Source organism: Sitophilus oryzae, unplaced genomic scaffold (assembly GCF_002938485.1).
Source record: "Sitophilus oryzae breed Bouriz unplaced genomic scaffold, Soryzae_2.0 scaffold_860_pilon_pilon, whole genome shotgun sequence".
Taxonomy (NCBI): domain Eukaryota; kingdom Metazoa; phylum Arthropoda; class Insecta; order Coleoptera; family Curculionidae; genus Sitophilus; species Sitophilus oryzae.
The window spans coordinates 1,221,350-1,235,925 of record NW_022147484.1 but is presented as its reverse complement, the minus strand read 5'-3'; the positions used below and the strand labels follow the sequence as shown (position 1 = coordinate 1,235,925).

At 30.6% G+C, this 14,576-nt stretch overlaps 1 protein-coding gene across 1 annotated transcript in view; it reads right to left on the bottom strand.

Moving 5' to 3' along the window:
- The window catches only part of LOC115890300 (ADAMTS-like protein 3), a 1,070,176-nt gene that overhangs the window by 72,601 nt on the left and 982,999 nt on the right, over positions 1–14,576 (bottom strand). The window contains exon 13 of the mRNA XM_030910476.1: positions 7,012–7,114. Within this exon, the coding sequence (XP_030766336.1) occupies positions 7,012–7,114 (103 nt within the window). The remainder of the gene's footprint in view (positions 1–7,011; positions 7,115–14,576) is intronic.

Sequence of the window (14,576 nt, the reverse complement as noted above, 5' to 3'; positions counted from 1 at the left end):
CTCGTATGCTTCGTTCAGTTACGTATTAGCTGTATTTTTTACACTAAAGCCATACCTTTGATTTTGGTCTTAGTCAATAGATCTCAAATTTATGTAATGTCACTGTCTTTGAAAAGTCATATTATTATTATTGTCTGCTGGACACTCGGCTGGGCAGTTCTAGCAGAGATGGTTTAAGATGGAATTGTCTAGTTGAGATGGAAGTCCAAAAGTTGATCTACCATGATCAATTAAAGCAGGAATAATGATACTTCAAACTTAAAACGATCTCTACTAGAGTAAACGTCAATGACAATAATAAGATAACTTTTCAATGACGACACTACATAAACAATAGACACTGTTTTATAAGTGTGTTGATAAAGACACAAAAGCAAAAGCATACCTTCAATCCTTAAATTGTTGAAGATTGTTACTGTCTTATTCAAAGCAAATATCTCCAATAAAAATAAATTTATTGAGATGATTCAAAATCACACTATCGAAAAGACTTACCTAGATGATAAAATGATTTTAAATTCCTTGCTTTGTTAATATAATACACCAGGTGGTGGAATACTTTCACCAAAATATCATATCAATATTTCAGATTTCCTCGTATAATTAACAGATGGAAACTTTCATTTTTAATTTAGAAAGAGAAACTAAAAAGTCAGATAGTCTGGCTACAAATTGCTTAAAAATCATCAAAAATCGGCTCACTAGAACAAAATATAAACTTTAAAATACATCAAAATTTTAGGTGCCCGTTTTCATGTCGTTTTCATACATGTTATTGCAGTGAAAGTCGGAAATTCAGTGACTGTTAAAATTCACTAGGAAATGCTAGCAATTACGCATTGGACAAGTGAATGTGGTATTTAAAGAAATTTGTCGACTTTTACTAGTAATTTCTAACATTTACTATAGTGAAAGTAACATTTACTAAAGGTTGCAAGGAAAAGTTATTCTATTGTAGTGGCGAGTGTGACGAGGAAGAATGTTGTTGGAAGTTAGAACAAATAAAACTTTTAAGAATATTAAATCACCTCAATATTCAAGCTGATCCACATATCTCAAAATTACAATTTCACTTCTATAGCATACTTATTAAAGATTATAGAAAATATGATATAACCGTTTAAAAATATTAAGAGAAAACATAGTAAACATTTTGAAGTGTTAAAAACAATTAAAAAAATCATAAACATAAGATTGCTTATTGGTAGGTACAAGGTGTCTTTTAATTAAGTTCTTCATCGTGGACAAATAAAGTAACGCGAATTTGCTTCAACGGGGGTTATTCGTTTTTTCAAACCCGCTACTTTAAGCGTATCAAAATGTTTAATAAGTTCATAGTCATTATGTTCCTTAATATATTTTTCTCTTGCATGGGTAACTTTTGCTATGATTTCATTATATTAAAAATGAAAACAAGTACTATTACATTCCTGTGAGTGCCTAGTTTGCCTAAATTTTTTTTAAATTTGCCACAGAAAATTTCTTCTATAGGAAAAATACAGCAGAGCACTTTTTACAACGATAACAAAACAATTATACATAACCACAAAAAACAATGCGAATTTACGCCAGATGTCTGTCAACGTTGCCATTGTTTAGCCCAATTTAATATTATCCTTATATTATGCCTGTTATTCAACTTGTCCTTATTTATCCTTATATTTTTAAAACATGTAACCGCGCTAACTGAATCTTTTAAACTCCCTGCTTTTGTCCAGGGAATGCTAGCATTCACTAGTAAAAAGTTGGTTTAGAAATAGCTGTTGTACTTTTACTGGCGTAGTCTTAACAAATTAATGAATGTGAGCTTTTACTAGTACTAGTAAAAAGTTTCACATTTAAACTTATTGACTTTCAATAACAATAACAATTATTGTTAACAATCACTGATTTCCAACTTTTACTGTAACTTATACACAGCTTTCAAAAATTCGAATCCATGCATTTATGCGGGACATGGAGCATAATCGTCAAGTTTGCTGAAATATCTGACGTCAAATTGTCATTTTACATTGCTAAATAAATAGTACAAGTTTGATTTCACAAATAAATTGCCAAGTGTAAAACGGCTATTAGATTACATTAACACCCAGGATAGTCAGCACACATCTATAAACGCCTTTTACTTTGAAAAAACACTTAAGGCCAATGGCATCGATCTAACTAAAACGTAGACCTTTCCACTTCCTTCGAAATGACTTAAGTTGAAGTCGAGTCGATTTTTGGATTATTTTTCTAGAGAATTGCACGCAGTCAGTTAGCGATTCAACTTGACTCGTCAGAGAAGTAACTTTCGACCGAATACCCATCCGAAATTGACCAGAAAGTTTTGATAGCTGCTACTTAGCAAATTACGGGAGAAGGGTATACGGGATTAGAGAAGTCGTTTTATTTGAGGGTTGTTCGGTAAAGTTAGTGGCTTTGAATTGAGAATCGACGTTTTCGGTTTCGTACGATGAACAGCTGCCTTCTGTTCATTTTAATTCTATACAGGGAAGTGGCTAATTTGCCTCTTGTAAACTATCCTCATTTTCTTTAGACTCTCTTTCGCGTCTTACCATAGTTACGGTATTCCATATTTTGCCTGAAATTTTAGAGAACACGGTTCCTATAAATATTTGTCATTATTATTAGCAGTGGCGCAACTAGATAGGATCTAGTGTGTCCTTAGAAAAAAAATAGCTGATGATTGGTGCGGGTCGTTTAAAATTGGTTATAACCTCAAATCAATGTTATCTTTTAAGTGAGCTAAGATCCCCTGAAATATTTGAGCCCCCCTAAAAGTCAGTATCTAATTGCGCAAATTAACTAGCGCAAATAAAATTTTTGGTTCGTTTGTCAATTATATAATGCCAATTTTTAGTTGTAAAAACTGTCTGACGAGTTTAACAGCTGACTTGTAAAGTATTTTTCAGCATTAAGCTATTGAAAATGACGAATCAAGTATAAAATAAAAATTCTATAGTATAAGAATATTGAAATTAAATATAAATATAGATAAATATGTTGAAATTTAAAATGTCAATATTTGATATTTCTATTATTTTATTAAACTGAGATTGTGAAACTATACGCATTTTTCATAATTATGGAGACTGTTTTATTATTAATATATAAAATTAGAGTAATAGAACATAATATATTAATAAATATTACTAAAATAACCATTACTGGTCTATATTTATTTCATTGTTATTACCTATATTACAAACGTTTGGATACCCAAGCTCATACTTTATAATTCTAATTTATTGCAAGTAATAAATAAATTATCACGTTTCTCTGAACGAACGAGCCTTAGAGACGAACGCGTCGCATTGTGATTCGATTCAATTCTCACGACTCGTTCGTTTAAATTTTATGGATCCGTGTGCTGGCCACAATTCAATTGAACGAACCCTATTGTAAGCAACAATTCAATTGAACGAACCCTATTGTAAGCAATGAATCAATCCTCACGATTCTTTGAATGAATGAGTCGAAGAAATGAATAATAAATGATCCGATTCAATTCTCACGACTCGTTCATTCAAATTTTAGGGATCCGTGCTGGCCACGATTCAATGAACGAACCGTCTTGTAGGCAATGAATCAGTCCTCACGACTCTTTGAATGAACGAGCCGTAGAAACGAACGTGTCGCATTATGATACGATTCATTTCTTACGACTCTTTTTTATAACTCGTTCGTTCAAATTTTATAGATCCATGCTGGCAACGATTCAATTGAACGAACCGTATTGTAAGCAATGAATCAATCCTCACGACCCTTTAAACGAACAAGCCGTGGAAACGAACGAGTCGCATTGTGATATGATTCATTTCTTACGACTCGTTCGTTCAAATTTTATGGATTCGTGTATAGATAACCAGACAATTCGGGATGTATTGCTGGCTGCATTATGTGTGACAACGGTAAAAATCTGTAATATATAGCAGGTAGTTTATTCTCTGCCCTTTTCAATAAAAGTTTAAGATTTGCCTTTAGTCCTGGTTTATTCTAAAGTCGAAACTCTCTTTTCTAAATAATCATATAACACCGTGCTGGTTACGATTCAGTTAAACGGATCATATTTTAATCGGTGAATCGAATCTCAAGATTCAGTTTTAATACTCGTTCGATCTTTGGCCACCGTTAATAATCACTATGCGCTGATGCGGTTGGTCGATACAGTCGTCAATGCGTAGATTTGATTTCTCAATGCGTCGCACAATGGATCGAAGCATAAGAAAATATGGACATTGACTTATTTCGAAATTAATACTTTTATCTTATTGCTTTCTATGTACGACTTCAATAAATGCAACAAAAATCTAAATTAATATGGCATTTGGTACCATATAGTTTACAAAATATACAGGGTGTCTCAAAAAAAGAACTAATATCTAAACAAAAAAGAAAACAAAAATATTGTAACAAAAGAGAAATTGCTTTCTCTGTTAAATATAAATTAATATGGCCTTCTGTACCAGATATTTTAAAAAATATACAGGGTGTCTTACAAAAAGAGCTCACCTATAAACAAAAAAGAAAACAAAACGTTACAACAAATGAGAAATTACTTTCTCTGTTAAATCTAAATTAATATGGCCTTTTGTACCAAATAGTTAACAAAATATACAGGGTGACTCACAAAAGAACTAACCTCTAAATAAAAAAGAAAACAAAAACATTATAACAAAAGAGAAATGGCTTTTCACAATATGCTTGATTGTTATTCCATGGCAAACTTGATATCTGAGTGACGAAATAGCTAAGCTTAGCGCACTGTATTACAAATGTATAAATATTATATCATTTCTGTATTGATAAAAAGACAAAACCTGAACTTCGACTCATTCATGTTCGATGTCTCTTGTTTATCTTAATTACATAAAAATTAATGGTATTAACGAAAATATTTCTAGGCCTTTCAACCATATGCCTAATGTATTTTAGTGTAATTTAGTCCCACTCCAATATTCTTCGACGAATATACTTACCTATGGATATCGGCAAATTACAAATTGTTTGATGGTGCACTGGGCGTGCATTGCATACATTCAAGGATTTTGACATTAAAAACGTTATATTTTTTGCAGTGGCAATTTGGGGCAGCAAATTTTTATGATATGTGCTAGTAAAGGTGGCTCTTTACATTGCACGTAATATCACCGCTTACATTTTTTTGTAATTCAAAAAAACTTTATATTTTTAAGTCTTAATGACATAAATAAAAACAAATGAGTTTTTCACTTTTGGTGTGACTTTTTTTTTTAATTTAACAATCCTATACTATAGCCCAAGAACGCTTCTAATGAGTCGTTATATATAACAAATGAATATCTTTTACATCCATTTTAAAATTACAATCAAATGTAAGACTCTTTATCTACCAATTTGAATGATTTTTCAATTTACTTCAAATGGTGCTCATATGCTCAATAAGTAAATAACAAACAGACATACTGTATATGTTTTACAAGACTAGAATATCTCTTTAACACAAATATGTAAAAAATTATTTAAATTTGGAACTCTTCAAAAACAGCCAATGTCTCTATTTTCTTATGCTTCGATTCATTGTGCGTCGGTGGGATGGTTCGTGCAGTGGTTCGGTGGAATGTCTCGGTTTTTGAGGAACTATCGCAAGAAATATCACGAACACAATGAATAAATTTCCCAACGAACTAAGGAATCGCATCGACAAACCGCCTCCATAAATCAAACTCACTACGCGTGCATGGACGCATCAAGTCGATGTATCAGCGCATAGTGAGTATAGGGTTTAAAAAAATTGTTTTAAATGAATTTCTACAACTTGTTAAATTACAACTTATATTCTGTAACAGCAAATTAAATATTATATATCTGTAGATTACTAATCTAATTTATTTTATATTTCTGTAATGCATCGATCATTAGAGACTATACTAGTTTTAAATTTGCAATTCGAATAGCAATTTCAACAAGCTGAGATGGTAAAAGCGTTAATTGAAAAACTCTTCTTTTATTCGTTGGCCGCGTTCGACGAAAAGTTTTATTGGAGTCCTTGTTAAAACAGAAATAATTGACATCTAATTAAACTTTTCTTTTTTTTTCCTCGACGCCATTTCCGCAGTCTTTGTTAAATTTTTCTTTGTCTGTCATTACAATCTTTTACTTAACCTGCAATGCTTCATTCTTATAAAATTTTGCGCACATTATTGAGTTTCCGTGACAATACTGATAATACACGTATTGCTTGTTTAGATTATTTCAAATTTTACTGGGCGTTTTTCAAAAGTGACTAACCTCTATAATTTTTTTTATTTTTTCTAACATTAGTTTGTGACATAAATCAGAATTGATTGAAGTATTCAGTTTGTTTCGGTCACTTTCTGTTTCACCGGAAATTACTACAAATTTTGATTTTTAAATGGTACTCTCGGTATTTTTTTAATTTGATAGAAAATGACATTCTGAATCGAATGACATATCATATGTCAAATTTTAATATTTTCGCTGGAAGAAATAGCAGATATCCCAATAAACACAAATTTCAATTTAAAGTGTCAGGGCTGTGTTAAAACCATTATTTTTTAATCAAGGAGGCTTGGAGAAGTAGATTTAATGTTTTCATAACTTTTCCCGACCACTTAAAATATGCCCAAATCGGATTTCTAAACACAACTCATTTTTTTTCTAATGAAATGAGGATCGTTCATTAATATATTTGGAAAAAGCATTATTTTACGAATAATTTGGTACCACATACTTGGTATTTCGAGTTTCGAGTCAAACGACTAGAAAATATTGGTACACAGGTACAGTATCAAGTTTATTATAGTGATTTTCTTAGCCGTGTGTAGCACATATCGTTATCCAGAGCGAGTTAAACAGTTTTGAACATTTTGAAGAAAAATCTAGTAACAATAAATATTTTTTATTTTGGCTTTATTAATCATAATTATCGTTTTTGCATAAAAAATAACGTTACATGAACTTCCAGAATGTAACAGTAATAATTATTATATGTAGGTATACACTTACCATTATTTTTGTATTATTATTTTCTTCGACACAATGAACTTGCCTCATTTTGGAACCTCCACCGCATGAGACAGAACATGGACCCCAATCAGACGCATGCCATCTGTAATGAAAAAAATATATATAAAATTAAAGAAACTGCTTTACAGCACCCCCTAAAATGACAATTTATAATTTCTGTCCGATCAACACCTATTATGTAATTTTTTTAATTAATTCACGTCGTCATATATTTTTTTGTCCCAATACACGTTGATTTATATTTTAATGTTTAATTTTAAATCGGCAAGTTTTATGAAAAAAAGTAGTAAATATTATTTTCTAAATATACCAGGCAATCTAAATTAATTTTTTCAAGTCTTATTAGTTGTTATTCAAATTTGGCTAAAGATAATAATAAGAGTAGTGTATTTCAGTCCCTTCTGTTCATTTTTAAAAGTTTAAAACTATGCAAATAGTGTGGTTTTATAGTAGGATAATTCTATGGCTTTTCCTTTTTAAGACAAAAGATAAATACACTATTTTTAGGCCATATTTGTAATTTGTTGTTGAAAATTATGAATTATTACCTACACAAAATTCGCGCTACACCTTTGGAATAGATGTTAAAATAGACATGGTGTTTAGTTGTGAAATCGTGCGGTTAAAAGAAAACAATTGCTTAAATTTTTTAAAGCTTAAAAAACGTTTAGAGAAAGACCGCCGCATTAACTTAAAATATAAAAAATGTGAAATAAAACTTTAAAAATTGTGCATGTGTATATATTATGCATTTATATTTTTGTGATATTATTATTTATGCGTCTTTTAAATCCTACAGTGGAAAATTTGTGTAAAGAAGATTGACTGGATTTTTAGTGAAATGGCACTAGAGCACCTGTTTAAAAATGTAAGAAATTTTAACAGAATTTATATTTATTTTTAGATTTATTTTCCTTTAACTAAACGTCCAAATGAAATTACGTTTCTACAAGGGAAACACATGAGAAACAAAATATGTTAAAGTGAACATAAGTGTTCATCTAGTTCTAACATATACATATGAGATACACGCAGGTTTATATTGATACAATTGTGTGATACAGTGTCTACTAGTTGTATACCGTATGCATTCAAGATTCTAAAGAGTTTTTTGTAACGTAACAAATAATTATTAAAATGATGCAATCTGACGTCGGTATATGAGACATACAATGTATAAGTCATATGTATGTGTGATACTTCGTATCATCATAGTTGTGCCTATAGTACACACCTTGTAAAAATGTTCTGTTTGTGTGTAGTTTAAAAGAGATTTTAAGGTAAGCACAAGTTTTTAATTATCTTGTTACACCTTCCTAAGAGTATTATTAATATTATAGCAGCGGCTCTTCCCTTACTCGATACCCAATTTACCAAATTTTGACTCCAATGAATGAATTCAAATATTCTCGTATAATGATAAAGAGGTTAGCTCTGCAATATAATTTTTTTTTTAATTTGGAAATAATAAAAATCAAAATGGACCAGAGAAAGAAATATTTAAACACTTCAAAGAACTTCTTACACTGATATTCGGTAAGTTATTGATGGATCAATATACAGATATGTTTAATATTCAATAATCAGTTTCATATAAAATTTAAGGGTGAGGTTAATCTAATCAGCACCTTGTAAGAAACCTATTAAATTTGGACGCGTCCGATGGCGCTTTATTGACCTCCCTACAATAATGACCACGATCCACAACTGGTATATAGCAAAAATCGTTAAAAAAATAAAACCATTAATTATCCTGGTAAAATCCTTCGATTTTATCCAATTTTTACACTTTTTCCATGTTAGTTTAGTCTTTTTTCTATGTTAAAAGAACACTCTAATACACGTTGAATGGTCCTAAGAAACCACCCAAATATCCCCGCATATCCATTCTAATGTAATAGACCTCCAAAAGCCCGCATTGCCAAAAATATCGGAGCATCATATATAAAAAAATTGCGGAAATGAATGAACAGTATTGGAAAGTTGAGATTAGAAATCAACGAAAATAAAATAACCTTTGCAAGCTCGTTTTATATTAAGTAAAATCATTATTATATCTTTATATTAAAAATATGTAAGGCTAAAAATAAAAAAGTAAGTTAGAGTGAATGTGAAATGTATGATAAAATATGTTTCTCTTGGTTCCATAAATAAAATTCCAAAAAAAAAATGTTTTGTTTTTCTCAAAGTACCAACAATAAAAAGGTTTTTTTCCTCTTGTAAAGACAATCCGGGGACATAGTGTATGGGGTGTTTCAGTACAAAAAAAACTTTGATGAGTGTCTCTTTTAGGAACAACCTGCAAAACTTTATATATTTTTAAAAAATGCTATAAATTAATTTAAATAATGTGCCCCCAAAATTTCATTTCAATAAAAACTAACTCCTTGAAGCCTTCGTGTTGAGTGAATGGCGCAGCGCCGCCCTGTATAGAGCTTGATAACATAAATCCGATGATAATGAAAAAACATAAATGTTTCGTCGTAAAACTTTTTTTTTGTTATACAACGTGCCAGTAATTTGTTCCGGCACTGAGTTTACTGGCTGAAAAGTTGGAGAGTGGCAAATTTGTGACAAATCCCTGAGGTTCGTTCGTTTGGAGTGGCCGCGCGAAATAAATACGACTCTTGTTAGTTAAATGGCAAAAGGAAGAGGCCCGTAGCTTTGCGGTTTGTTGTAAATTCCGTCTGGTTTGTAAGTAAACAGGTCGTGGAAGATATTTGCGAATAAAACGAACCAGAGAACTTTATGCTGGTACTTAAATAACTTTCTAAAACTGCGACTTTTAATTTGTTCGATAAAAAGTGTAATTAATTGTAACAATAAAGGTAACTATATGTTAAATAATATACAGGGAGTTTTTTTGAGAAATTTATGAAAAACCCGGCAAAAATATAGCTCAGGAGTCTCAAAAAACCATTTAGACAGTAAGATGTTTTAGGTATTTATTCTTTCATTACTTGTGGCTTTTAGTGAAATTTTATTTTTCACACTATATTGTGGTTTACTAATTCCGTAGAGGAAGTTTGTATGTATAGACTTTATATAGTAACATAGTATAAAGGTATCCTTTATGGGTATTTCGCCACTGCACTGCAAGAAAATCTACAAAATAAAATAATTATTTTTTGTAAACACTTCTGCGTTAAACCTAAACGGATGCTGCTTGTCAGAAGTTATGTTTACAGTAATACAAATTTGCCTAACAAAGAAAAAAATGCTTAACGTTTCGGAAAGTTATCTCTTTCCGTCGTCGGAAGCAAAAAAATAAAACGTGTGTTAAAAATAACAGAACGTCAACGGTTTCTTGTAGACGTATCTGTTTTAAAAAAGTAAAGTGTTCTCGAATAGTTGAATTTAAATATTTTAAATAGTTTTTTTTCTTTATTCTTTGTATTTTTTTGCTTCCGACGACGGAAAGAGATATCTTTCCGAAACGTTAAGCATTTTTTTATTTGTTAGGCAAATTTGTATTACTGTAAACATAACTTCTGACAAGCAGCATCCGTTTAGGTTTAACGCAGAAGTGTTTACAAAAAATAACTACTTTATTTTGTAGATTTTCTTGCAGTGCAGTGGCGAAATACCCATAGGATTTTTTTGGAAAGATGAATCCGCCACATAGGTATAGACATTTTTTAGTATAAAGGTATTCTAAACGTAATTAGTCTAAACATAACATAGTCTAGGCTCATTCAATTTAATCAAGTGAGGAGTTACTTGCTTTCTACAATGCAGATCACAAATAAATCTTACCGATGCATTTTGTACTCTCTGTATTTTTGCTTGATTGTAGCTGGTCAAAAACTATAATAAATCTGACTACAAGAAGTTTTGTCGTTTCTTCCAACAAAACATTTAGATTATATAGGCTTTACAAAATGTATTTCTGGGGTCGACATATACCACCTAAAAATATTTGCACTTATTTACGACTCACCTTGTATAATAATTATGCATGATCTTCGTTAATAATATATATTGGGTACTTGCATTTTGTACAGGGTGTCCCATTTTGGTTGAAATCATAGGGTATCTCCGTTATTAGTGAAGATAGAAGGGTGCGGTTTGCACAAATCTGTCCCACTTTTTTCTTTTTTGTCAAACGGAAGATGCCGTAAACAAAATTTTCATGGCATTCTTCGTTTCTGAGCTACACGGTCTTTTTGAAAATTTTGCAATTTGGGACAGTCCCCGTATCTCCGTTATTGTGGGTGATATCGAGAGGGTGAAAACTGATTCAAGAACTTTTTACGTAGAATACACATTCTCGACAAAAGTAATACAGTAGCGTAGTCTGTTTTTCTACAGAAAAAATATTTAAAAAAATATCAACTAAAGATATGTTTTTTTAAGTGGAATACCCTGTATATTTATAAATCATATGATCCGTCTTGCTATGAGCTTCTCAAAAATGTATATCACTCTATATTTATTTTCACTCTTTAATTCAATATTTGAAATATATCATTTTTTGATTAGTAGGCCGTGATAAATAACATAAAAATTAAAATGGTATTACTAAAATGGGCATACACATATACAAATTTTATTTGGGATTGATATATTTTACTTTTGAACTGTTACCACTGAATCTCTGAATATATTTTTCTTTCTTTATAACAGAATTTATTATAACGGGATGGGTTTGCAAATATCTAAAAGCTTGTATTATTAAAGCATTTTCCAGGTGTTTGACATTGTTGTAGTTGCTACGATATATTTCATATTTTAAAAATCCCCAAAATCAGAAATCGAGAACGGACAAATCCGGGAATCGGGGATGCCATCATATGGGTCCATTGGTTCCAATTCCATGATTTGAGAAATAATAATTTAACAAAATTCTAATATTTTCAAAGTTGTTAGGGAAAGCCACCTCTTGCTGAAAGTATATTTCACGTAAATTAGCTAAAGGAATATCTAAAAGTTCCGGTACGATAACTTCAAAGATTTACAAAAGCGGTAGAGAGTTAAGTTTTTCTAATATATAAAAAAATTATTAGTAGCCCCTAAAATAAAACAAGAGACAGATATCAGTATACTTTTAACAATTCTTTATTTTCTGTTATTATCAATCATGGCCTACTAATAAATATGATTTTTTCGAGGATTTTTTAATAAACTTTTAAATATTGCAGTAGATAGTGAAAATAAATATAGAGTGATATATATTTTTGAGAAGTTTATGGCAAAACAAATCATATAATTTATAAATAGACAGGGTGTTCCAGTTAAAAAAAAAACATAACTTTAGTTCATATCTTCGAAAATATTATTTTCGTAGAATAACAGACTACGCCATTGTATTCTCGGTAAAAAGTTCTAAAATAAACAGATTATCAGGGGGGTGTCCCAAATTGCAAAATTTTCAAAAATACCCTGTAGCTCAGAAAAAAAAGAGGGGTTTGAAAATTTTGTTTACAGCATGTTTCGTTTGACAAAAAAGTGGCACAAGTTAGTGCAAACCGCATCCTTCTATCTTCACTAATAACGGAGATACCGTATGATTTCAACTAAAATGGGACACCCTGTACAGTAAGGTTTGTTTATTTATATGGTGTATAAAATATTTTTTTTATTAAAATATAATATACCTCTATTTTTGATATTTCCTATTTTAGTCGAACATGGAAGAATAGCGGGAAAAAATAGCTTTGTCGATAAATAAAAGTTTCTTAATGAAATCGGGAACTGACCTTGTTTGACAGCGAAGAGAAATGGCGATAGAGGACCGGATCCAATTTTAAAGTTACCTAATTGGATAAAAGTTAAGTCTACGCCGTTACTACTTAAAGAGGCTCATTTCTTATTCCTTTGCAATACAGCAGCCACTTGAAGGTATTTGGAGCGAGGACTAGAAATAGGGCAGGGATTTTCAGTTCTCTCTCACTCTCTCTCTTGATCTGTTTCAGTTTGCTACTGAAACAGATCGAATTGAACGAATTTTTATAAAACTTTTTGCATTGTATTGTTAATAAGATATATTACAAAGTTTACCCATTTAAATTCGTTGCTTTTACTTTAGTATTTAAATAAACACACATACATATACAAATGCATACATGCAAGATGGGTCCGTGTTCCGAAAAAAGCTCTGTATCAGGATTCCTATTCACTCCATACCTTTTACAAAATATGTGTTTAATGGTTGTTCACATTTCAAAAATATTTTTATAGATATACAGGGTGAGTCAAATATATTTTACACTTAAGTTTTAGTTTTTGAAATGAAATGTTTTAAATTTGTTTATTAGTTCAGCGAATTTGCTTTAAAATTCCGGTTCCAAAAATACCTTAATACCATAGAGTATACTGAGTGCTTTTTGAATTATGACCAAGTCCATTAGGACGTTAATCTAGACGTCCAGGAACCTTCGTTTGAGAACTTCTAATCGAGACAATCGACTTATTGTAAGTTTATCGCTAAGAAACCGCCGCGCGCCGTTTGCCGGATTTTCAAATTTATAATGAATTGCACCTCAGGAACGTGCATATTAACTAACGCACTATAAGAAGACTAAATAAAGCAAATCTTATGTCAAGAAGGTCTGTTTCGGGACCCGAATTTACTAGATCTGTTGACTAGGACCAACATCAAAGGCATGGTCTTAATGTAAAAATTACGAAAAAATGTTAGTGTCTTCTTCAAAAGCGAATATTTCCAACAAAAGTAAAGCTGATGAGATGAACCAAAAAACAAACTATCGAGAAAGGATGTATCTAGATGATAAAATAATTTTTAAATTTCTTGCTGTTTTAACATATTCCACCATAGGGTGTTTCAAACTTTCACCAAAATATCAACAATTTGTTTTCCCTCGTATAATTAACAGATGGGGACTTTCACGTTTAATTTAGAAAGAGATACTAAAAAGTCAAATAAACTGGCTACATACTACTTTAAAAATCATCAAATTCGCCCACTAGAACAAAATATATTAAATTTTAAAATACATCAAAGTAGGCGCCCATTTTTGGTGCCGGTGAAGATATTTCAAAAATTATACATTTTAGTCATATACCTACTTTTCTAATAAAACTCGTCTTTATTTTTTTACTAGAATCCGAAAATCAATTAATATATAGGGTGTTACATTATAAGAAACACAACTTTCATGTGTAACTTTTTTTGGGGACACCCTGTAGAACTCTATATAATTTTAGAAAATGCTTTAATTTGACTTATATAAGCTCACAAAATTTCACTTCAATGCAAACTTTTGGTCTCTTTGCAAAAATCGCGTCGTATATGACGCACCACTCTGTATAATTCGATTTCAATCAAAATTTCAGTGATTAGAATATGAGCAGAATAAGTATAGCTTATGCATTAGATTCATTTATTTCAATAAATTTACTTAGAAAAAGAAAATAAAAAAATCCAAAAATTAAGAAGGAAATAACTAAGAATTTACTAAAATTACTAAAATAATAAATTAAAAGCAACGAAAAAAGAAATGAATAAAAATTTTAGTATTTTATTTATAAAACACAATTCACATTAATACATTCACAGTAGTTGAATTCCGAGATAAAAGTCT